At 39.8% G+C, this 26,841-nt stretch overlaps 1 protein-coding gene across 1 annotated transcript; it reads right to left on the bottom strand.

Moving 5' to 3' along the window:
• Positions 1-887: 887 nt before the first annotated feature.
• On the bottom strand, positions 888-26,841 carry LOC115918584 (multidrug resistance-associated protein 5-like). Its single transcript, XM_030984268.1, has 10 exons — positions 26,563-26,841; positions 21,850-22,306; positions 19,587-19,862; positions 18,887-19,018; positions 11,998-12,145; positions 11,102-11,250; positions 10,017-10,262; positions 9,627-9,725; positions 8,749-9,267; positions 888-6,910 (listed from the first exon to the last, which is right to left on the bottom strand). The coding sequence occupies exons 1-10, from the start codon at positions 26,703-26,705 to the stop codon at positions 4,802-4,804; spliced, it is 4,278 nt and encodes a 1,425-aa protein (XP_030840128.1). The 5' UTR covers positions 26,706-26,841; the 3' UTR covers positions 888-4,801.

Genomic DNA, 26,841 nt, shown 5'->3' with positions numbered 1-26,841 from the left:
CGGGATTTTTTCCTCACTTTTTAGTAAATTATACTTTTTATGCATTTGTTGGAGAATGACAAATATCAAAATTTACAGCCAGGCAAGAAATGTGCTTATTCAATATTTAGAGGCCTACATGTAAGGTCCCGTGGAACGGCGGGCTTGGGGGCTCAAGCCCACCCCCCCCCCCCCCCCCCCCCCCACCCCCACACTTTTGAAAAATGATATTAAAGAGAATTAAATAGAAAGAAATAGAAAAAGAAAGTATGCTCATGTGACCGTAATTAAATGCCCATACCCCTGAGCTTCCAGGGGATTTGCCCCCTGGACCCCACCTTGGGACCTAAGGCTGGCGCCTAGATGCTAATCTGACCTTTATTTGAATGCCCAAAACCCCTGCGCTTCCGGGGGCTCCGCCCCTTGGACCATACACCATTTAGGTATTAAAATATGCTCATCTGACCATAATTAAATGCCCCACCCCCTGAGCATCTGCCAATTTGTGCTACGCGCTACCTTATCTTAAATACTCTAGCCTCCCCCACTCACTTTCAACCCAATTTTTAATTACTTTTATTTCCCATTTAACTCCTTCATTAAACCTCGAAACGCCCCCAAATACTTAGGGCGGGGCCTGGATCACGAGTATATATATATATATATATATATATATATATTTATACTAGTAGTGAGTTGGTTGAAGTACGAAGCCACGTTTAAAAGTATAATCGATTACAACAGTTGTGGGGCCGATATCACGAGTATGTCTTCATAGAATAAAGGTTTTAAAGAAAATATTCACTTCTACTTTCAAAAGGACTGGCCCATTTGCTTTAAAAAAATTGTAGAGTTATTATTATGTAATTTTTAGAAAAAATGTCAACCACATGATGAGTCTAAATACCTTGATTTGCCGAGTTGCTTCCTTTTATCAAATATACACGTAAAACAATGGGGGGACAGAATGTGCGGATAGCATACCGCATATTATGTCCGACGGACAAACGAAACTGGTAGGACAAACGGCGCGGTCACACCGGCACCAAAACAACGGAAATCATACTATCTGGTAAGATACCATGAATCGAAAATCCGGAAATGCACATTGCAAGCAAGGGCATGAGTTTCGGACTTGCAAACTTTAAATGTTCAGCTGTTATAGTATCAAGGCTACATGACTTATTGTCATCTAATTTTCTAATAGCTTCTTTAACCTCCTCAGGAGAGATAACCATATTTACATCAAAGTCAACATTAGTAACATCCTAGCTGCACCGTACTCTGTACACAATTAAACAAATCCTTATAATGGCTACACCACAATTCACTTATTTTTTCATCACTAGAGATACCTTCAATATTAGTTGGAAGAGGCGCTTTACTATTATTAACACATTTAATTTCTTTCCAAAATTCATAATAACTTTTACCCTGCAATTACGAGCAACAGAGTCCGCCCGCATGACTTTCTCATTATTCTTAATAAAACGGCGAGCATACTTGAATCGTGCATTGGCCCTCATTTTTTAGCTCAAATAACCGTCCCTGTGTGTTTTGCCAGCTTCAACCCAGAGTAGGTGAGCCTCATGAGCAGCAGAGTGGAGCTCTGACACATGCTCATTCCAGCCAGGCCTAGTATTATGAACCTTGTTTTTACAGTGATATAGAGATTCACTAGCATCACATAAGCATTTCACAATATCATCATATGTATTAAATACATAATTAACATGTTCATTGTTCACACAATTAGAATCTCGACATAAAAAAGCATTGTGTGCATGTACATTAATTCCCTCAAGCATAGTATCACAGCAATAATTATACCTACGATTTATATCAATCTTAGTCCAATCTAGCCTGCCTTTATGTACAGTGTTAGCCATGCCTGAATCACGTTGCCCAGGCGAATTGTCAACATCAATTGATAAATTAATAGGAATATGATCAGTTGTAGCAAATCTATACATAATTTCCATCTTCTCTATAGAGGCATTAGCATCTGCTGTACATATACAATGGTCCAACCATGACGTGGTATATGCCATGCTTCACTAACATAAGTGTAACTATCTGCAGGTAAATAATGCAGACTTGATAACACAAAATTATTATCACAACAAAATTGTCTCAAATGATTTCCAAATAAGGAACTATTGTCAGATATGTCTGCATTCCAATCACTTACCACATAAACACTGGTAGTGTCTAGCTCAGAAATAACCGCCGCAATAAATCCTATTTTCTCAAGATAATCACTTTCATTTACAGGACACTCATAAGGAGTGTATATATTAATGATGACAAATTTCTTATCATCAGTTTTGAATTCAATCCCTACAGCCCAATCAACATTTAATCTAACTTCACTAATTAAGTGTTCATATCTAGTGTGCCAGAGTATAGCCACCCCACCAGGCCGGTATACGACCCCGAACCAGACCATTTCTGAGATCTGTAGTAGATTCACCAATACCATGATATAACGAATGTAAAGAGTTATTTCCATTTAAATCTTGCTTAGCTAACCAAGTTTCTTGAAGACAGACGATGTCTACCTCATCCTGAAATAGTTTTTCAATGACAAGACGACGAGATTTCTCTGCACTGCTCTGCCCAAGACGCAGCCCACGACAATTATAACTAACACAATCGAAGTTAATTTAAAAAGGTTAGCATAATCCAAGCTAGGGCTCTCTCTGGGTCTTCTCTTCGAGTATTGAATGACTACTGCTCACAGGTCCAGAAGACTCTAAAAGTGTCACAGACCCCTGCTTCCGAGGCTCATAGAACCTCCTAACAAAAATACCATCTGGCCAGATATCAGGTGCATACATCTCCGACGTCATTGCATAAAGCGGTAACCTGGAACGATGAGAAACGAGCTTTCTCCTTTTCTATCTTTCGACACTTAACAGAGTCATTCAGCCTTTCGTTTAGGTACTCCTGTAGTATGGTAGAATCAAGATCAGGGTCGAACCGAGTAGCAAAGACATTGACCTTCTTAGTCTTGACAGCTTGTATTTTCCCTACAGTGGCTGTCCCAACTATACCCGGCTTCTTTTTGGGCTGTGGCCTTTCCTGGGGTTGTTTTTGGGCCTGGCTAGAGTTGGGCTCAATATAAGGGGCCTTACGTTTCCCACCCCGACGTACCACCTGGCTCCAAAGATCCTCACTCCGCACTTCTTGTGGTACTGGTACAGTAGACATGGTGGGCGTGGAACTAGAAGCTTATTGCACGTACCGTAGAGATATATAGCCGACACACGTGAATCCATCTCGGATGTAACTATAGTTGAATATCCTCAGTAACTTTTGCCTGGCACATAACAGATTTCTTCAGTGCTGTCATTTCACCCTCTAGTTTCTGAAGTCTTCCCAGCAAGGCTGACACATCGAGGCTGTCAAAACTAACAGGCGGGAGCCTGTTCAGGTCCTTTGCAACGAAAGTCGGAGCCTTGTCACCACATTCGAGAAGCAATTTAATCATTGCTTTAACATTATTAATGTCCATTGTAGGGCCTTTGTGCAAAATATTCCTCTGGGTACCAAAATCACCACATGCATCAAACAGCCTCTTAGTACTTTTTATTAATAGATACCATTGTTCTTCTTGTTTTGTTTTATTTGGTCTTGTGTTTTTCCATCTTCTCCTTTTTTTTCTACTAGTTTTTCTTCTTCCTCGTCTTCTTTTTCTTTTTCTTTTCTGGTCCCCATGGAAGATCAGCTCCATTACATGTTTCTGTTACTTTATACTGCGGTGGGAGACTATAAAATCTCGCCAAAAATTCCGTACTCGTGTTATGATGTTTAAAATCCTCTATAACATGACGCCAAATTATTTAACTGAAAACAAATTTTATACCCCAGGCCTTATCATCTATAATACAATAATGTTTCTCTTCCCAAACGCCGAACAGACAACTGCAAACGCTTTTTATACTACAGGGAGGCTAAGTTATACAACACTATAACAACAGCATTCCCCAACCTATTCGCAACTGCACATCTCTATGCTTATTTCAATGATCTCTTTCACACGTAATTTAAATAATACCGTGAGACCTTAATATCATTTTATTTTAAATACCACTGTTCTCTTTATTTGTATGTTGTTTGTCTTGCTTTTTATTCTTCCATTTTCTTCTTCGTTTTCGACTCCTTTTTCTTCTTTTTCTTTCTGGTTCCCATAGAAGACCAGCTGCACTATGCAAGTTGCAACTGAGAATGGGCTATCCAGCCGTCTGTTTCTCTGTTTTTGTTTACTTCGATGTACATTCTTCCGTTCTTTTTGTTGTTCTTTTTCAATTTAATACCATATGATGTGTCTTGCGTAATGTAATCAGTGTATTCCGTATATGTTAATGAATTTGTTATTTTCTTTTTATTGTATATTCTTTTGACATGACGCAAAAAAACCTGACGTAAATCAATCTCGAAAACTGCCCCTTACAAAATCTTCAAAGGGGACACACATTGCCTTTATATTTATGGGACCCCCCCCCCCCCCCCACCCCCCGCTCTCCTAAAAAAAGCAACCCTTATTTACATCTAACTCGAAACCTAGCTACCCCTTACCAAATCTTGAAAGGAGACACACATTACGTAATATATCAATGAGATACCCCCCAACAAAGGAAAAATGAGCAAGCAGTATGAGCTGTATTATCAGATTGGGTCTTGGATCAATAAGCCGGTTATTTTATTACCATTGGGCTTTACCCTGTCTTCCATCCTAAACAGAAGTGTCAAAGCTGAAATCTACACATTATGGCCTAGTCCCACATCCTTCACTCTTATCCTGCTCATAGGAAATGTTCTAATTGTGTCCACAATGGTTGGTTTTATTGACGGAAACGTCTTGTCCTGAGCTCAAGAGAGCGTTTAGTCTGGAGTCTGGGTTGGCAAGAAGTGCTGCTGGAGTATCCATCTCCAGGACGGTACCATCTTCTAAGACAAGAATACGGTCAGAGTCTAGGACTGTGTGAAGACGATGGGCTATGGTCAGAACTGTGCAGTTTGAAAAAGCTGTTCTGATTGTACTTTGGACCAGACTGTCTGTTTCAGCATCAACAGCCGCAGTCGCTTCGTCAAGGAACAGTATCGTAGAGTTGCGCAGGAGAGCTCTTGCTAGACAGAGAAGTTGTCTTTCTCCAGAGGAAAAGTTAGAGCCATTTTCCGTCACCCGGACTTCAAGTTGTTGTTGGATACCAGCAATGCTTTTTTTCATGTATGTTTTATCCAAAGCATCCCAAATCTGAGCGTCGGAGTACTGATCGTATGGATCTAGGTTGAAACGAAGAGTTCCTGTAAAGAGAACAGGATCCTGAGGAATCACAGAGATACGTGAACGAAGTTCCCTGATACGGATGCTACCAATGTCGAGGTTATCGATATGGATTCTGCCAGAGGTTGCTTCGACGAGACGGAAAAGCGCTACTGCAATGGACGATTTGCCTGATCCAGTTCTTCCAATGATTCCAATTTTCTCTTTAGAATTAACATGGAAGGAAATATCCTTCAATACAATCGGAAGGTTGTCTCGATATTTGAGTTGAAGTGAATCAACTGTGATATTTCCATGTTTGGGCCAACTATCAATATCACTTTTTGATATATGCTTTTTCCCGGTGCCCCCCTCAGGTATCAATCTTTTTATATACTCGGTGATGCGTTCAATGGATGTGAAACGGGCCTGTGTAAAGGTGAAGATTCGAACAGAAAATTGAAATGTTCCTAAAAACTGTACAGAGTAGGCAAGAGCCAACCCGGCAAAAGCGGCAGCAGTAGTGTTGTGTGTAAAAACGACAGATAGACCAAGTAGCAGTTGGGCTACTGCTACGCATAGGTCCAGTCTAAATGCCAACCATCGTGGACCCAGTAAAAACAGCATTTTTGGAACAGCGCTGGCGTCTAAAAGCTTGTTACAGCGTTTAACGAAGAGTTCTCCCATGCCAAATGCCCGGACGGTAGTCTGAGCCTCGACTGTAGCTTTAACGTGTCCGATGAGCGGTGATCGTTTGATATTTTCAATACGTTTGATATCACGAATAGCTGGTAGAAACATTCGAGACAAATACACAAGGACAATAGCAATAATGGCAACAAAGACGATAAACCAGGGAAAGACCATGATGACAATAACAATACCTGCAAACACACTGAGAAATGTCCAGAGGGCCGTCTCGAGAGCGTTCGGGACTTCATTATCTGCTTCATCAATGTCACGAGAGAAACGATTCAGGACCCTTCCCGATGGAGTGGTATCAAAGAATTCCATCGGGCAACTGAAGACCTGCCTGTAGAGGGATCGATGAAGGTTGAACGACGCCCTCAGCGTAATCATTACGTAATAAACTATGCTAAGACTACATACTACAAACACACTCAGAAAGCTATACAGATAGATATCCCTGTAAAAATGGAATTCAGGATTCTTCAGAATATCTTGTTCATCTTCTGACTGATGGGTGTCATTTTGAGGGATGCCACTGCCCGCGCTGAGCCAATGACTTAGCCAGACGTTGTTGAATGCAGCGCTCGCTGGTGATAGAATATATAAGAATAAAGAAAATAAGCATGGAAGGACACCTCCTGCGTATTTGAAATAGGCCAGATAGGTCCCTGTGCTGACTGCACCCTGCTTGTGAGTCTCTGCGTCTACCAACTGACCCTTAATCTTTTCTTCTAGACACTCTTCATTCATATTTCTCGTCGAGCAATTTGCCAAGAGGTCACCGTTATCGGTGCAGCTTTCGTCGTCGTTCTGCACGCTGATGTAGTCGTCTGCTGTTTTGTCGTGGTCAGAGCCAAATGTTCGTAGAAGGCGAGCATACTCGGCTTCATCTGTCATGAGCTGCGTGTGTGTACCCTGTTCGATCACCCGTCCATTGCTGATAACAATCACCTCGTCACATTTGCTCAGGTACTAAGATAACAGAAAATGTTAAGATATAAAATTCCAATGAAATGTTTTCATAGTCACGACAGATTCTCCTTAAGTAAGACGACAAGCGTAAGTAAAATTGAATTCTCACTATTACCATATGCGCACTTGGAAAATATCAATGGGTAAGCTATAGAACCCTCTGGAAAATGAACATCAAGACTAATTATGCCGACTATAGTTTGATAGTAAATATACAGTGCGTCCCAAAAAAAACTATACACTTTTGAAATGGCTGCCAAATAAAAAAAAAATATATGATTCGTGGGGAAAAGTTGTATATGTATGGAAAGCTCATAAACCCAACGTTCATATGACACCAAAAGGTCCGAAAATAATTCATGCTTGGGTGAGCACTGCTCACTTTTGTAAAGGGTATGGAAATTAGGTTGCGCAGGAATTAACCTTCCAATTTGTGAGAGGTAAATCCTTTGGAGCTTACAAAATTGAGGGTGATATGATACATTCATGATTTGCTGAGTGAATTTCATGGTCTATTAAACCAAACTTTTATGCATGAGTGAACAGGAATTGCATTTTTTATTGTAGCATTGTAAATTTCCCTGGTAGACTCAGTGGTGTGTTCATGGGAGTCAGGATGGAGTGTTGGTACATGTTGTAATTTCCGTGTTACAAACTGTTATTTCTTTTCTTTTTTTTACATCTGTGACTGTGAATAAAAACCTTCACCAAGATTGTGCATCGAAAGAGGAGGTGGACATATGGGCCATTGTTTCCATTTTCAGATATTTTCTCCCCTTTTTTCTCTTACAAGATGGACGAAACAGTTATAAAATTGAAAACTGACATGTTCATTTTACAAATTTGTGAATTTGTGTTTAACTGTACCGTATTTCTTGTGCGAAACTCAAGTGCTAAAATGACTGGTTGGTTGGTTGATAGATTGAGTGAGTGACTGACTTATTGATTAATTATGATCGATTTATTGAATGATTAAATTGATTGAAATACAGAATGGTGATTGAATGCTTGATTGATTAATTGATTGACCGATTGACTGATACATTGTTGATTAAGTGATTGATTGCTGAATGTTGATTGTCTAATGAATTGTCAAGAGAGAAAGAGAGAAGGGGGAGGGGCATACATGTCCTCTTGACCCTTATCCCATCTACCCAACAAAGTCCTACCCTACATTTCACCTCCCCTGTACCATGTACCATCACCCCGTCCTGACTCCCATGAACACACCACTGAGTCTACCATGGAAAGTTACATTGCTATACGGTAATAACAAATGCAATTCCTGTTCACTCATGCATACAATTTTAATCCCATGAACCACAAATTTCACTTAGCAAACCCAAACTCATCACAATTGATCATAAATTGGTCATATTATTCTCAATTCCATAAGCTCCAAAGGATTTACCTCTCACAAATTGGAAGGCTAATTCCTGCGCAAACTAATTTTCATACCCGTTACAAAAGTGAGCAGTGCTCACCCAAGCATGAATTATTTTCGAACTTTTTGGTGTCATATGAAAGTTGGGTTTATGAGCTTTCCATACATATACAACTTTTCCCCAAAGAATATTATATTTTTTATACGGCAGCCATTTCAAAAGTGTATAGTTTTTTTTGGGACGCACTGTAGTGCAACGTACTTATATGACATGAGGATTACTCTATATTATAATGTCAGTATGGATACATCATTATACCAAATGTTCTACCAGAAAACTTATACTAATCTGATCATTCAGCTTCTATACGCTTCCAAAGTGTTATGATATATACAGAGTTGAAAAAACATTACAGATTGATTCAAACTGTAATAGAAAAGCAAGTAGACTTACCTGTAGGTTAGATGTGACCAAGAGTACGGTCTTCTCCTTGAGGATACCTGCGAGGCACTCTGTGTAGATGTGTTCTGCTACCCTTGTATCCACAGCACTCAACGGATCATCCAGTAAGTAGATGTCTCGATCAGCGTACACAGCTCGAGCCAGACTCACACGATGCTTCTGTCCTCCACTCAGGTTGACACCACGCTCGCCGATCTCCGTACGATCACCGCACGGAAGCGCCGCGATTTCGTCACTCAGACAACATACCCTGACCGCTTCCCAGTATCTCTCTTCTCTGTGAACTCTCTCAGCATCGTCCTTAGTCTCGACTTCATCTTCACAATGGTCGCCGAACATGGTGATGTTCTCACGTAATGTTGCGTTGAAGATATCAGGTTGTTGGGAGGTGTATGCCAAAGACCCTGATACAGCTATGGACCCTTCAAGGATGTGTGTCTGTTGCAGTATGGTGTGTAGTAAGCTGGTTTTACCACTTCCTAAACTACCGCATATACCAACAAGAGATCCCTGCCAAATTTGTTTAAAAAGAGAGCAAGTTTTGTCTTAATTCACGACAATCCGTCACCTCGTATTTAGACACCCCTCAAAAAGTTCGGCCTTCGTTGATCACTAAAGTAGAAAGGATTCTTATAACTATACGTGTTTGTCGTGCATTCAAAAGAATTGTGTTTCTGTTTTACATCTTTCAAACCATTGACGTAGCATTACCCCTTTCTATTTATAGTTACGTTTATTTCTGAAAGTATTTTGATTTTGTTATAGATTTTGCATTGTCTATTTGATTGCAAACTCTCATAACTGAACATGAAACAACCAAGATTGTATTAATAATAGATATGCAGATAAAGGAGAAAATTATACCGTACCTTTTTGACTGCCGCCGATACATCATTCAATGCGCATGCTCCATAGAGGTTTGATGATGGAACATTTCCTCTGTCTAGGAAGTCATGATCTTCTGTATCCTAGCAACCGTCAGGTAGTTCATAGAAAGGGAAATTATAGATCCATTTTATTGTTGATAAGTTACATTCAGACATGATTTATTTATAAGGAATACTAAGCGAGTAATAGACACTAAGCAGATGGAAGCATTTCTCTTTGCTGATTTGGTTATCCAGGGTTGATCAAAGAAAGAAATAAGTTTCGTTTTCGCAAAGAATGTGATTTCAGGAATTCCTATGGGAAAATGAACATCAATCGATAAACGGATTCATTGATCAGTTTGTGGTATATGTTTACTTTGTTTATCTTACCCGAGCTGTATCGCATTGAGTCTTCTTGTCTTTACTGCAGTCATCCCAAGCAGCCGACACCGAGTTCATCTCGATCGCATTCGACCGGTCATTGACACTGTCTGTGATGGGTAGTATCTCATCTTGAATCAGCAAGTTCTTGATACGTGGTATGGACACCAGGATATCACTCAAGTATTGAAAACCATACTGAGACATGTTGAGCATCGAACGTATACTGTAGATGACGGCTAAATAGGTCAACACCTAGAAATAGATAGGATGAGGATGGTATTTAAAAAAAATTAAACGTAAAGAAATTAATCTTGCATTTTATATTTTTAACCCGAATACATCCATGGGTAAGTCGAGATTTCGTTGTCTTGTGAATACATCACCGGACTTTGATCAATAGTTCAAAATTCGAGTTGCAACAGTGGCACGAATATCATTTGAAAAGACATTATTTTTACATTTACAACTCTGGATCTAGGTGTACGTAGGTAGCAGGATATTTTCAAGGAGGGGGGGGGGGGTAAGAGGACACTTTTTTTAGGTCAGCCATAGGCATATTTTTTTTTTTTTTCCTTTCTTTTTTTTAATTAAAAAAAAAAAAAAAATCACAAGGGGGTGGAGGAGGGGGGGGGTTGCTCCAAAATACACTCATTAAAAATACTGAAGGGGTGGTTCAACCCCCCCCCCCCCCCTTGCGTACGCGCCTGCCTGCATAGTAAGACGTTATTCATTGATACTGTTTTCAGCACTTTTGGAGGGCTTGGCTATAAAAGCCAGTGTGATAATTATACTTTTAGTCGTCTTGAGCGACCCCTTGGATATATTATGGGCACGACATAACGTTACCTGCAGTTACTATGTCAGTCGAATACTTCTCCATCACTTCAGTACAATAAAAATCAATAGTTTAATAATGTGCAGCTTCTTTCTCCTAATACCGTTTCTGCTGATGAAATTTGTTAAGCCCTAGTCCTCTACCAACATAACCATCGTACATGGTACATTATTCGCATTCCCATTTTTTCATTAAAAATAATGTTGCAGAGAGAGAGAAAAAGAGTCTGGGATTCTGAGGTGTGATTTGAACGTACCTGGTCTGGGGAAAGACTCTCTTTGAGATAGAGTTTGAACATGATTGTGGTTACTACAGCTACTATTGGTACAGATATGATGAGGCTCTTTTCGATACCACTAAGGATGCGCAAACCAACGAGATGTCGTAGTTCACTTCGGCGGAGTTCTGCAGAGTTAAAAACAAAATGAGGCCTTAATTTCCTTATTTCCTTCTGTCCATTGGAAATCCATTGAAAGGTCATAGTTTTACATTTTTGCAATTACTTCTAGTATTATAAATGTTTTCCTTTATCATCCCATAATAGTCAGCATTTTGTTTTTCAGGGTTCTGGATCCTAGCTGATTGGATAATGGAAAATACCCAATCGGGGTGCACCATCTAGCATTAGACAGGTTGTTGTATTATATTATATTATATTATTATATTTTATTCTCGAATATGATTGGTAAATTTGAAAGTTCAATAAACGAGACTAGGATTTGAGGACGTGCATAGATATGTAATGTCGATATTTATATCTCAGCCTCTGACTTTGTATCTAATTACAATTACTCAGGAGAAGCCAAAATAACATTTTCACCAATTCAAATATTTCGGGAAATGCCAAAGGAAAGGGTGAAAATTCCATCCCCTTGAAAAAAGAAACTTTAATCAAACAGACAAACTAAAAGAATGTCTCTGCATATTAGATTATCCATATTTCATTGTAACATATGACATTTCCTATTTTAATCGATATTGTCTAGTCCTCCTCCTCCATGCCCCGGCCCCTTTGCATGCAGAGTTTTTGAAATTGAGGTCGATTCTTAGACCACAGACTCTCCCTCTTATATAGTGTCCATGTGTAGACCGACCGTAAAAGCTCTGCTACGACACACAATCTAGAATAGTCCTGGTCCATGTTTGACCTACCATTGACCTTCTTCTCAAAGCAATCTTCCCATGCATACATCTTGATGAACTTGATGTTAGTCAGCATCTCACTGATGATGTGAACTCGTTTATCCGTCTCTTTCATCATGCGTGCACGGTAGATCACCTTGCCTCCTGTTAATGCGAACTATTATAAAGAACAAGACAAAAATGCTGCTTAGCTAGGCAAGGCGATGAACCTGATAGGCCTGTTGCAAAGAAGGCTTTATTTTCATCACGTCATCACTTGCGCTAATCAAACCTAGATAGGGAATAAGCCCAAACTGCATTAATTAAAAAAACACTTTATTTTGTACTGTTTACCATTATTGCATTTACCTTGTGTACGATACGACTCTCTTATGACGCGTCAAGGCCGTGCTAATCACTGACGCAATCCCATCTCAACAAAATTACGCCACGTTATTGTCATCATTTTGAATAAGGCTATGCCGCACCGACCCAAACAAAATGTTTTGTTTGGGTCCACCATCGAGCCACCATCACCATTATACCCCCATCACCAGCATCATCATTACCACCACCACCACCATCAGAGGAGCAGCGTCGGCTCAATCCTAAGGGGGGGGGGGAGTCTTTAGTCTACAAGATCAGCGTCTTTATGCCTCCGCCACCGAAGGTGGTGCCGGAGGCATCATGTTTTCGGGTTGTCCGTCCGTACGTCCGTCCGTACGTTCGTCCCGTTTGACCGTTATCACAATATCTCAAGAACCATTTAAGATTTAAACTTAAGACTCGGGAATAGTATTTATCACCATAGGAAGACGATCTGATTAGATTTTGGAGTACGTAGGTCAAAGGTCACAGGTCACAGAGGTCAACTTATGAAATTCCTTGTATTGAGTTTGTTAGCGCGATATCTCAAGAACCATTTGAGATTTAAACTTCAAACTTAGTGATAGTGTGTATCACTATAGGAAAACAATCTGATTACATTTTGGAGCACGTAGGTCAAAGGTCAAGGGTCATAGAGGTCAACTTATGAAATTCCATACATTGAGATTGTTATCATGATATCTCAAGAACCACTGGAGATGTAAAAACTTCAAACTTAAGGATAGTATGTATCACCATAGGAAGACGATCTGATTAGATTTTGGAGCACGTAGGTCAAAGGTCAAGGGTCACAGAGGTCAACTTATGAAATTCCATACATTGAGATTGTTATCATAATATCTCAAGAACCACTGGAGATTTAAACTTCAAACTTAATGATAGTGTGTATCACCATAGGAAAACAATCTGATTAGATTTTGGAACACGTAGGTCAAAGGTCAAGGGTCACAGAGGTCAACTTATGAAATTCCATACATTGAGATCGTTATCGCGATATCTCAAGAACCACTGGAGAATTTTCACTTCAAACTTAATGATAGTATGTATCACCATATCATAATATCTCAAGAACCACTGGAGATTTAAACTTCAAACTTAATGATAGTGTGTATCACCATAGAAAGACAATCTGAATAGATTTTGGAGCACGTAGGTCAAAGGTCAAGGGTCACATAGGTCAACTTATGAAATTCCATAAATTGAGATTGTTATCATGATATCTCAAGAACCACTGGAGATTTAAACTCCAAACTTGTTTAAATTGCTCTATGGCGGAGGCATCATTTCGACTGCGCGCAGTCAAAATTCCATCTAGTTTTTTTTAATTAACAGTGCGTCCCAGAAAAAACGAAGCCGAGAATTAACGATTGAATGGGCAGAACCTCAATTTTTTAGAAATGTGATTTTCTTTTCGAAATTGAGATACCGTCCGCCAAATGACTTTTTGGTTTCCTCTCTTCAAATTCATTTTAATCACATATTGCGAAAAGAGGAGGATCTAAGCTTTCCAAATATGTTTTATTTAGTAATTATAAATGTGACTAAGTTATGATAAAACATTGATAATTCTCGGTTTCGTTTTTTTTTGGGACGCACTGTATATTCCTTTTTTAGTCACGGCACCCTTTTTGGAGTTAAACCATTTCCCGTCGCCCCAATCTAAAATTAATCTATTTAACATAATTAGTTTTCCATCCCTCCTACACATAGACGTTAGGGCACATTGTTGAGTGAGGGCCGAGGGCCTCTTGTCCGAAAATATGCTCTCCTGATCTGAAATATTGCGAGCGAGCAAAAATGTTATTCAGTCATCAATATAAACTAGATAAAATGTAAAAGTATATTCGGTCATGTCGTTACCAGAAATCATCTTGATATATCAATTTTGCGAGAAGTGAAGTGAGAGAGGGTATAAAGAGACAATTTATCCTGGTATGAATTTCAATTTGATATTAGAAAAACACAATAAATATGATTATATTTGGGCAGAGAATATCGTCATATTATTGTTATGGAGATATTCATGGAACTCCCCGCCTGAAACTATCTCGTTTCTTAAGTTTGGGAGCGAGCAAAGCGAATGAGTAAAATAGACACCTTACTATCTCTGACATGTTATTTCCTTATCAAATTAACAAAAAATAATATATATGTGAGAATCTTTCGGTTTCTTATATTCTCGCGGCATTCCGGTTTAAAAAGTGGTATTCTAGATGTTTAAAAATTGAGGGTAAGATATAGGCCAGAAAAGGATTTACTCCTTGCCCCATAAGAGTTGGGAAATTTTGTATTTTAAAGTAATATGAACACACATAAATACTCTTGGTCTCTTTTTGCGTATGTTTTCTATCTTACACCCCCTTTCTATACCCTATACTCTTCACCTTATATACTCATACCATTTAGCTTAAACCCCATACCCCATACCCTTTACCACATACATCATACCCCATACCGTATACCCCATTTTTATACCTTGTACATTACACCCTATATAATGTACCTTACACCCTATATCTTACACATTATACCCTGTACCGTATACCCTACACATTATACCTTAAACCATATACCTTACATTCCATACATTATACATTATACTCTATACCTTACAACTTATACCACGTACCTTGAATCCTATACATTATACATTATACCATGTACCTCATTTCTTATACATATCCTGTACCTTATGAATTATAATTTTTTTTATTGGACTGGACCCTTTACTAGCGCGGTTGTCGAGGATCGCGCCGTCATTAAGTATCGCGCCATCACTCGGCTTAACGCTTATAGTCGGCGAATAAAAAAAAATCAATAAAAGGGTCCAGAACTAGACTAATATGGGGCGCCTGTGGGCCGCATATGAGTTACAATATGGGTCTCATAAGGGATATCCATACATATCCCATAAGATTGTGCGAAAATTGTAAGATTGGTATGTTAAACGTAGGCCCCATCTGGGTAAACCTTGTGGGCATTTTGGGGCAAAATACGGACTATCAAATATGGACATTGTCTGTGGGGTCCTAAATGGGTTCCACATGGCCACGGCCACCATCACCTTCACCAACATTATTGACTTAGTAAACAGTAAACAATTGCTAATTCTTGATATATATGAACAAATAATATCTACCGTCAATGTTTTTGTATAGGGCATAAGAATTATGTATATTAACCCATTGCTTACTGGAACCTGGTGGTCCCTGTGTTAAGCTTATGGGAATTAGATAATTCAGTAGCCAACGGGTTAACGGAACTATGAAAATATAACGTTTTGGGGGATATGTCATCACCGGCGACTTGAACATTCACTTGGACAATAACTCTGCACCGAACACACAAAAGTTTAATGATCTTCTCACTAGTCACGGCATCTCCCAGCTAGTCAAATCTCCTACCCATGACAAGGGTCACATCCTGGACGTTGTCATGGTGCGGAACGCTGATGATCAAATCCTGTGTTCGAAACCTCAGGTCATACCTGGCATCTCCGACCATTCTGCTATCTTATGGAAGCTAAACTTCGCTAAGCCTAGTCGGACCCACTCTACATATGTCAGTCGTAACATCAGAGATATTGACAGAGAGACCTTCGCGAATAGCATTGCTGACTGCAACATCACTGCTCCTGCTACATGTAGTGTCGAAGAAGCTGTTCATCACTACAAGTTAGAACTCGGGAGGGTTCTAGATGCTCATGCTCCTCAGAGATCACGAAAAGTGAGGAATCATGCAGACTGTCCGTGGTATACCAATGACATTCGTACTCAGAAGAGGATACGTAGACAACTGGAGAGGAAATGGAGGGCCAATGGCCGACTTCAGACCGACAAAGATCTGTACTGTGCCCAGCGTGACCTCGTAAATTCACTTGTGAAAAGGGCGAAGCGCTCATACTTTGTAGATCTTATTGAAGACTGTCGGAATGATTCCAGAAAGCTCTTCTCAGTAGCAAACCGACTTCTGAATCGTCGACAGTCATCACCACTTCCAGCCCACACGGACAGCCAGCAAATGGCCTCTACATTCACCCACTTCTTCCAGACGAAAGTCAAGACCATCTGCGACAGTTTATCACCTGACGAAACACCATACCATCCCCTTACTTCCTCTTCTTTTGAAGTAATACAACCTACTACCCCTAAGGAGATTATGTCACTCTTACGTAAACTACCCCCCAAATCACGTCAGTTAGACCCTGTTCCCACTAAATTATTAATGGATTGTTCCTCCACATTCGCTCCCATCCTTTCTTACTTGATTAACTTGAGTTTAGAGCAGGCACATGTTCCTTCCTCATTGAAAATAGCTCATGTTACTCCGTTGTTGAAGAAACCTTCTCTGGACCGAAATTCCCTCCAAAATTATCGACCAGTTTCAAACCTACCTTTTTTGTTCAAAATTCTTGAAAGGGTTGTGTTTTCTCGTCTTTCGGATTATTTTCTGGACAATGATTTGTTCGACCCTTTCCAGTCAGGTTACAGAACCCATCATAGTGTGGAAACACTGCTTGTGAATGTGTCCAACTATATCCTGCAAGCGATGGATAGGGGTAACTCAACTGCTCTCCTGCTGCTAGACTTGTCCTCCGCCTTCGACACCGTTAATCACACTATCCTTTTGAACACAGTTCACTTGGTGTCAAGGGTGAGGCATACAAATGGTTCGAGTCTTATTTGTCATACCACTCTCAGATCGTTTGTATTAATGGTTGCAAATCAGTTGCTTTGCCTCTCTCTTGTGGAGTACCACAGGGTTCTGTGGGCGGGCCTACTCTCTTCTCAATTTATTTAATTGGATTGCGACAAGTTTTGTTACAACATGGCATAGATTATCATATTTATGCAGACGATATTCAACTTATGATTTCCTTCAATTCAGATCAAACCGCTGCAGAACGAGCCGTTCATCGCCTTGAATCTTGCATGGCTGATGCTCATGATTGGATGCTCGCACGTTCCTTGAAATTAAATTTTGACAAATGCAAATTCCTTATTTTTGGTTCCAAAGTACAGCTTAGTAAAGTTAGTTCAATTGCATTTCATTTTCTGGCCACATAATTCACTTGTCACAAACGTGTCGCAATCTCGGTGTTATGTTTGACTCACATATGACAATGTCTGACCAAGTTTCTAATATTTGCAGATCAGTAAGGTACCAATTGCGTAATATCGGTTTTATTCGTAAATATTTGTCCAAGTCTGCCACCGAAAAATTAGTACATGCTCTGATTTCCTCCCGTCTTGATTTTGGCAATGCCCTCCTAATCAATCTACCCCAGAATCTACTGTCCAAACTTCAGAAGCTTCAAAACGCTGCAGCTCGTATTGTTTCTCTGTCCACCAAGCGTACCCACATTTCCCCAGTTTTGCAGTCGCTACACACTGGCTCCCAGTAAAAGATCGCATTGTTTTCAAAATTTTGTTGCTAACCTTCCATTGCGTTCACGGCTCTGCTCCTCAATACCTTATCTCTCTAATCCAAAACTACACTCCTGCAAGACCTCTACGCTCATCCACTTCCGATTTTCTCGTGACCCCCAAAATTACCAAAACGTGGGGGGAAAGATCATTTGCATACTCTAGTCCTAAATTATGGAATGGCCTTCCTGAAGACATCAAAAAATGTTTATCTTCTGATTCTTTCAAAACTCATCTCAAAACATTCCTTTTCAAGTCTTGATCGTTTTTCCTGTTCACACGCGCCTTGAGCACTCCACAGAGTGGATTTGGCGCGATATAAGTTACATTATTATTATTATTATTATTATTATTATTAAAACAACTTATAGGCTTTTAACGCCAAAGTTGCAAATATTTTTTATTTGGCAGGATTAGAGTCAATTACATTTCAATTCAATAATGGTTTTATTAAAAAACAATGCCTCGCAGCCAAAATGCTAAATTGTGCATGTTTACATGTATACATGAGCTTCATTACATAACATTATATTTCATTTGTTACAATCATTCATTCAAACAGTATTGGTAACATCTAACAGTATTCATGTGTAGCATTTAAAACCAATCACTATATATTATTTACATTTTTAAAATCTATTAAACTTCACAATAGTAATAACAACAATTAATCAAAAGCAATACAATACATAACATACAAATAAGTAAAAAGCTAATACTGAAATTATTGCACCTGTGTCTTTAACATTAAAAGTCAGCAAAATGTTGCTCTGTGTTGCCTGTTCATCAATGGTAAGTACATAATTATAAATTGATGTCTCTGTAAAAAGATAAATATATTCCTACGTTAAAAATAAATCATTGTTGGGTATGTATTAAAACATTTAGATAATAAACATATTTATCAAATATTGTTAATATATATATATATTGTGTAAAATCCATTACATTAATCACGACGTATTTACATTACATGTAGCTGGTTGGTAACTTGTGTATATTTAACTCTAACGCCGACTATAATTGATGGCATCTTATGAAGCACTTTATATTCAGTGGAAAAGGCGCTATAAATAGCAACTATGATTATTATCATTTGTACTTACCTGTACGATGTATGTGAGCGCGTAGACCAACATCCCAATCAAAGCTGATTTGCCCATTATGTAAGTCGTGAATACGCATGCGCAAATGAATGACACGGGCGCTCCAACGACATAAGGTGTATACACCACTCCCTTAATAGCAATTAGAGTATGAGAGATAGAGGAAAGTAGGATTAGAGCTAGCAAACATTATCGAAAGCAATATAACATAGACGAGGTATTTTGAATATAAAATGAATTCAATGAATTAGACTCTTCATGAAACATCGGAATTCTTGGAATTGAGTTGATGGGTATAGTCGCAATAAACACTTTCGCGAGATTTGTCTGCTGTTGAACCCGATTGGCTAATTAATGTTGAGAACTAAAATTATTGTTTTTCTTGATAATTCAGTCTGCAATAATTATGCAGAACAAGTATGAATTCCTATGTTTGTTCAAATAAAGGTGTTTCGTATAAACGGGGTCACATAGTCTTTCGCAAAATATCATTCTAAGACAATTTCAATAGGCTTGCCCATGCATCACCCTTTGATATGAGCGAACAGTATACAATGATATATTGCGTAATCCAATGGTGTTTTTTGTGGTCAATGGGACACACATTGAAATTCCCGAATGTCTTTGTGATTGTCTTTATTTTTATAAATCCATATATCAAATGCATAATTAAGAACATTTTTGTGTTGTTGTGACTTACATCATGGAGTCTATTCGCATCGTTGACACATAGATTTACAATCTCGCCCATCGATGTATTGTGAAGACCACGCAGCCGCAGAACCTTCTGTAGTAATAACGCCACCACGCCGCCTCGTAGCCGCACCGCGGTGCTAGCCCCGATGAGGTAGTTTGCATTGAGGATAATGTTGTAGAGCATTGTGAAGAGCATAGCGCTGACCGCATACAGAATACCGCGGTAAACGGGCGCAGTCGCATCCTCGGAAAATTGAATAAGACCACGGATGGAAACGGACTGAAAATATGTTTGTTCAAAAGTGAGAAAGAAAATCGTTAAAGGGCAATCCAGCTTTCGTGATTTCGTTCATATTGTTTGAAAGCAGAAATAGAAACGAAACGGAATCTCGAAAGTTGAGATAAATCGGACCAATAATACCATTTTAAACAAAGCCAATGACCTAGAGGTCATGTATTTATGCGTAAATTAAGATTGTGCCCATGCAAATTATGATGATATCACCGCCTACGCGCTGCATTGTGCGCGCACATCATCCTTTGCATGGGTGCAATCTTAATTTACGCATAAATACCACTGACCTCGGGTCATTGGCTTTGTTTCAAAGCCAATGACCCGAGGTCAACTGTCTGCGCATGCGCACTGATACAACCGTAAACTGGTGTATAAGGAAGTTTTAAATGTTTGAACTAAGACATCACTAAATATATGCCAATCTCAAATCGGCAATACACCAGTTTACAGTTGTATCAGTGCGCATGCGCAGACAGTTGACCTCGGATCATTGGCCCCGTAACGGGGCCAATAACCTCTGACCTCTGGTATTTATGCGTAAATTAAGATTGCGCCCATGCAAATTGATGTGCGCGCACAACGCAGCGCGTAGGGCAGTGATATTATCAAAATTTGCATGGGCGCAATCCTAATTTACGCATAAATACATGACCTCTAGGTCATTGGCTTTGTTTAAAATGGCGCACACAACTGTAAACTATATTTTGTCAGTGGATTTCTGACGTATAGTCACGAACAACTTTCCCGTTAGTCGTGTACATAAGCATTGTAATTTTTTCCCGTACTAAGTGCGTTCTCCTTTGGGGCACTACCCAAAACATATTATGAATAGCATATTATTATAGGTCCTCGGTAGAGAGAAAAGGCCCTCCTGAGTCATACATCTTGAATAATTGACATTTTAGACATTTTTGTTGTGTTTGAACAACAAAAATTGTCTGGCACTATACGTCACAATGACATTACCGATTTTATTTTGTCGGACCCAACGGAAGAACAGCTGTGCTGAAATGGTCCAGCTGTGTAGGATGTTTCTTCCGTAATTGCTTTGTCATATCATCATCATAATATGTTATCTTTTACACTCAATCAATCAGCCAATTCGAAGTGCCAATAACTATTACAGCTTTATAAAATGCATAACTCTCTCATTTTATGTCCGTTCAAATTGTTTGAGTTTTCTGCTTTCTTTTAGAGTAGTTTTCTATAAAAGTTGGGTTTTTCTTTAAAATTGGCCGACTATTTAATCCCTTGACATCGCATATCCATCGTAGATTTAATACAACAACTACCTACTTCTACCGGCAATTGATAAATTTGATTATGGCTTTGAAATGTAACAGACAATAGTAATAAGCTATCATAAATGTCTCTTTCTCCGTTTCGTAAAATCATTAAAAAAACGCACCAAGAAAAGTAAAATGTTGATACACTAACCGATTTTACATGTAGATTTTATTCTTTATGCCTTTTAACTTTTGAATTATGTGAGAACAAAGTACTAATTGGTAATGATTATTGAGAAAAACGTGCAGGACCATGGGCATGGCTAAGTTAACAACAGAGTAAAAATGGTACTGGCCTCACAAGATATACGGGGATGTGCCGCTCTATTGGGTTATTTTTTTGCAAAAATATTCCTACACATGGAGTATGATTTTGCCCTGCAAAATCCCTTAAAGTGCCCCCACTTTTCACATATTTGCCTGAGTCTTTTCTCAGTTCAGAACAATATCTCACCCATAATCACACCAAAGTGAAAATTCTAGATTCGAAACCCTGATAATGAGTAGTATTTTCTGCCAAACTGACCCTTAAAAATGGGTATGGGTTAACCCGCTTCAGCCGCACACCCTCGTCCAATTAAACCAAATCTGAGTCCCCCCCCCCCCCCCCCCCCCTCCCCCCGGTATTATCAGACGTAGTTTGAAATATCATGATGTCTTTGTTTATATAACAGGAGGCTACTCACCGAAAGAAGAAATATGACCAATTGGGATAATATAACCATGAGCATACTGCCGAGAATACGCCACGATACGAACCGCAGAATGACGCGTCCCAGTGATGCTTTGACCGCGTCACCACCGTGATGTTTTATCTCTTCCTCCCATAACTGAGCAAAGATCTTGGCGTTTTTCTCCGCTGAGTCCACGGGCAAGATGGGATAGAGGTCGTTGTCGTTAAGTCCGCGTTTCTTGGCGGTGCGGAACAGCGGTGTTAACCACTGCCATGTTACGACGCTGATGAAGTTACCGGTCGCCCAATGCTTAGTTCCGGTGTTGCTACTCATCTCTACTTTAGTATCACCTCCTTCAAGTTCCCGTTTGACCGGAAGTTGTTCAGTTTCCCCTGGGTCATCCTCCTGCTCTCCGATTCTCACGTGTTTCATCTTTCTGGGTGTCTTACCGTCGATGTAGCTCAGAGCCCTTTCAGTATTCATGGGAAAATGGAGGGGAAAAAAACGAATGTTAGCATTGAATATGGGGCACTTTTTAGCAAGGGAAAGAGGCACATATCATATAAAAGGGTCATTAATTAGAAGTGAATAGGGGCACTCATCAAAGAAGAAAAAGAGCACTTATCAGAAGGGGAGGGGGCAATTATTACAAAGAAAAAAGGGGCACTTCTGAAAGTAAAACGTGTAAGTGTCAGATTTGAATAAGGACAATTGTCAAAGATGAATGGGGCACTCAGAGGTGGTGAGGGGTACTTCTCGTTCCTGAAAAGGGGCACTCACCAGAGATGAAAACAGGCACTTATGAAAATGGAAAAAGGACACTTATCACAAAGGGAAAGGGACAGTTGTCGAAGGAAAAGGAGCACTTATCAGATTTTAATAGGGGCTTTAATCAAAGGTAAAAAGGGACATTCGTAGAAAAGTAAATGGAGTATTATGAAAAATAGGGGTGCACTTATCAAAAGGATAATGGGCACTTAATAGAAGAGGGAGCAGTTCTTACAAAAAAAAAGGGGGCACTTGTCATACGTAGAAAGGTGCGCTTTGTCTCTGAATTTAACATCTTAATGTTGAAAGAGAACAGACCAGCACGAGTATGTTTTTCACGATCAGACACCCGCGCAGGCATAATAATAATAATACATCAGATTTGTATGGCGCCAAATCCACTTGACAATAAAATGCTCAAGGCGCAGCTTGTGCGAAAGATGAAATACATGATAAATACTTACATAAGTGCAATAGAAAAGGTACGGACATCGAAGGAAATGGTAATCAATTACAGGCTAACTTAAACAGATATTTCTTAAGATTATTTTTAAACACTTGACCAGAACTGCGACTTTTGTTTGAGGGAGAGTTTTCCACAATGAAGGCCCGGCATAAGCGAAGGTTCGCTCCCCACTTTGTTTTAACCCTAGGAATAACAAGTACGCCAGAGTTTGAGAACGTAACTGTCTAGAGGGAATGTAATGCCAGATCAAGCCGATGTATTGTATTGATTCTTCTCCCAAGTTTTACAGCAATGATACTGGTACTGAAAATAATGAGGCTTGTTTTAAGTCTATATCTGATCCAAGGAGAATTGTTACAGTTTAAAAAACAGAACCGCTAGTGCTTCCACTCGTTTAAATAGATTTTCTTGAAAAAGAACACCCACTGTCCTGGAATTTTCTAAAAAAAACTTTCAAAATGCCTCTTACGTGGATTTTTTTTATTTGGATGAATTATTTGCTCTGGGGAGACCAACGTCATAACTCATACGACTTGTCGCACAGTATCAGATTATGAACTTTCAGTAAACTTTAGATTTGCGAATAACAAGTAATACTGAGGAAGTAAAAGGAAAGGGATCAAACTAGGTATATATACATTTTCTCAGCGGCGGATGAAGGATTTATCAAAGGGGTAGTGAGCACTTCTTTTTTTTTTGTCCTCAAAAAAATTTCAATTTGCACACCCCCCCCCCCCCTTGAGCGCCAGGGGGAGGGGGGGGGGGGTAGTGATATCTCCGTGGTATCTGTACCCGGTAGTGAGCACTTCTTTTTTTTTTGTCCTCAAAAAATTTCAATTTGCACCCCCCCCCCCCCCCCCCTTGAGCGCCAGGGGGGGGGTCCAACCCCCCAAAAAGGTAAAAATCACGTGATTTTACATGATTTTTTTCTCAAGGGGGGGGGGCCGGGCCCCCCCCCCCCCCCCTGGATCCGCCACTGCGTGGTGGGGTCCAGTGGCAGAGCACAAAGACGTTTACATATATATGTATGCATACTTTAGTGGGGCTTATTTTGCTTTCAAATGGATCCATACAACATGGCAGAGCTTGGGGACTGGCAGAGTCCATGTCGGAGGTTCCGGAGTGGAGCACCAGGACGCTCTCGAGTGTTAGCAATTCAGAACCTCAAGATGACCGTCTTGAGCTTATGGGGCTTATGGAAACTCACACTCTCTCCTAAGGACAATTTTATACAACTGCGGGTTGTCTAGCTTGGTTACCAATTCTATCTTTACTAATGGGGTCCAGGGGTCCGCCTTAGGGGCCCTGGTGGGTTGCAGGGACAGTGCCCCCGCCAGGGATTCAGGAGTCGGAACCCCCGGAAGCTCTCGAGTTTTGGCAATTAAGATTACTTTCTAGATAGCCGTCATGAGCGATAAAAATCCCTAAAATATAAACTTCACTGCCCTTATTGTGTGCTCTTTTTAAAGAGCCCAACAAAGTTCTCAGGTTATGCATTGCATCTTATTTAATACGTAGTTCAGAAGTTCGTAGTTCTTTCTAGATAGCCGTCGTGAGTGATAAAAACTCTAATCTATCACTTGAAATTTAATCTGCACTGCCCCTATTGTGTGCTCTTTTTAACGAGCACAAAAAAACCTCAGTAGACGGCCCTAATAAACTGGACATAACATTCAATGGGATGATGCCCACATCATCGAGTTTGAAACGCACCTCTGATCAAGAATGGTAGAAGAATCCATTTGGATAGAAAGGATAAATCCTTCACTTGCTATACATTGTTACTTGTCTTCGCTCCAGTAATCTCGAGGCAGAAGCCAGCAGTAAATTGTGTGAATAATTTTTCACGGGAGTGGTTGTTAAAAGCTTAAACAACATAAAACTCACACTCTCTCCAATGTTATACTTGGGAACCACTTCCATCTTTACGGATGGGGTGCAGGGGCAGAGCTTTTGCCGGGAGTCTAGGGGGCGGAGCCCAAGGAAGTTGATTTCTTCTAAATTTAGAAATATCAAAATATTCGTCAAGAGCGATAGAAATTGTAATTTCCTCGTTATAAGCCGCATGGCCGCTTTCATTTCAATTTAGAATAACCTCTTTTTCTCACTTAAAGACAATTATAGAACTTATTGTTCGTATTTTTGTACTTTCGTCCGAAGACTTTTTTGGCATAATTATGTCGAGCCAAATTATCGGAAATGTAATCTGTAAGTGTAAATTGAAGTTTCATGTTCTTCCTTTTTGTCTTTCTTTTTCTCTCTCTCTCTGTCTCTCTCCTTTTCCTCTACCCTCTATCTTCTTCCTCTCTGTTACATTATAGTCTCTTTCTTTTCTCATTTATCCTTCCACCATTCTCTCTTTTTTCCATTTCCATTGTTTAAGGCCACCAAAAAAGCAGAGCCGCAGGCAGCTGATTCCCCCCCCCCCCCCCCCCCCCCCCCCCCCCCCGCTCAGCCAGTGATGTATACGTTGATGCAGGCAGTACGCATCAGTTCAATGGGATTTGATTTCCATCCTATATATCTAATACGTTGCCAACTTGTTACTCAGAGTAGCGATTTTTATATTATTAGTATAACATTTCTTATTTTCCCCTTCTCTCTCTCTTTCCTCTTCCTCTCTTGTTCTATTTTACCTTTGTGTTTCTCTTTCTTTACTCTTTTTTAGGCCGCCATAAAAAGGGGACCGCACCTGATTCGGTCGTCACCTGGATATATTGAATTTCCTTTAAAATTCCTTGACACTATCAAAACTCTGTAATTTCCTTTAAAAAAAGGCAATGTCCCCGGAGGTCCGGACTTTGAGAAGTCCTGCTCTAACGCATACCAAGGGAAATTTTTAGCAGTTTATTTGTCCCCTGTTTTCTTTCTTTCTTTCTCTATTTTTTGTTAGCGGCCAAAGGGGGGGGGGGGCACAGGCGGGCTGTGCCCCCGCCTGGATCTGCACATGCCACTACATGTCAGTGTTGTTGTTGTGGACTAGTGGATAAGTCACCCGACTGCAGATCACAAAGTACGGGGTTCATGTCCCGCCGCGGCACTAAAGTCATTTGGCAAGACGTTAATCTATATTATTTTGCCACTCTCCACCCAGGTGTTTAATGGGTACATGATATGCTTGAGCTCTAGTTACTTTGGCAGCTCGGCTACAACCAGGGTAATATCATTATGTAAAGCGTCATGAGCGTCAAAACCTGACGGATACCGGCGCTATATAAATATCCATATTATTATTATTATTATTATTAACTGTCGGTTTTTTCTTCTATCTGCCCATGGAACCCTCAGTATTCGCCGATACACCCACAGTTTGGCACACTTCAATAAATCAAATATCTTGGCTAATGCATATATTATGCAGGATTTAGGCGAAGGGAAGTTCTGCATATATGTTTGCTTCTAGTATTTCATAATAATCGTATGATTCTGTGATTTGGAACACAGCAGACGGAAAAAGAAACGAAAATACACAAGATCTAATTTAAACTTACCCAAGAATTTGTGTCACTTTCGATTGCGCCAACTCGTCTATGTTCCCAAGCTGTGGCGTACGTTGTACACCGAGACTTGCACCCAGACAATGATTTTTTTTTTGCTGGAATAAAAAAAAAAAAAACTCGCAATTGCGCAGCATTAAGAGAACGATGTGGCTTAATTTCGTTACTTATTGGTACGCAGGACAGGTATAGCTCAAGACATGGTCTGGTGACTATTCAAGGATCCATTTCGATCGTGCGACTCGGCGATAATCATTGCCCATCAATATATCC

Source organism: Strongylocentrotus purpuratus, unplaced genomic scaffold (assembly GCF_000002235.5).
Source record: "Strongylocentrotus purpuratus isolate Spur 01 unplaced genomic scaffold, Spur_5.0 spur5_contig_833, whole genome shotgun sequence".
Taxonomy (NCBI): domain Eukaryota; kingdom Metazoa; phylum Echinodermata; class Echinoidea; order Camarodonta; family Strongylocentrotidae; genus Strongylocentrotus; species Strongylocentrotus purpuratus.
Note: the sequence above shows the minus strand (reverse complement) of the source record. Positions and strands in the feature narration are given on the sequence as shown.

What these genes read in the sequence shown, in the direction of transcription:
- LOC115918584 (XM_030984268.1), bottom strand. Translation starts at nt 26,705, where the DNA reads ATGCTGCGCAATTGCGAGTTTTTTTTTTTTTTATTCCAGCAAAAAAAA. An exon ending in CGCTCACATACATCGTACAG is followed by an intron (nt 12,146 to 18,886) that starts GTAAGTACAAAT and finishes TCTTTATAATAG; the next exon opens with TTCGCATTAACAGGAGGCAA. An exon ending in TATCGGCGGCAGTCAAAAAG is followed by an intron (nt 9,268 to 9,626) that starts GTACGGTATAAT and finishes CAAATTTGGCAG; the next exon opens with GGATCTCTTGTTGGTATATG.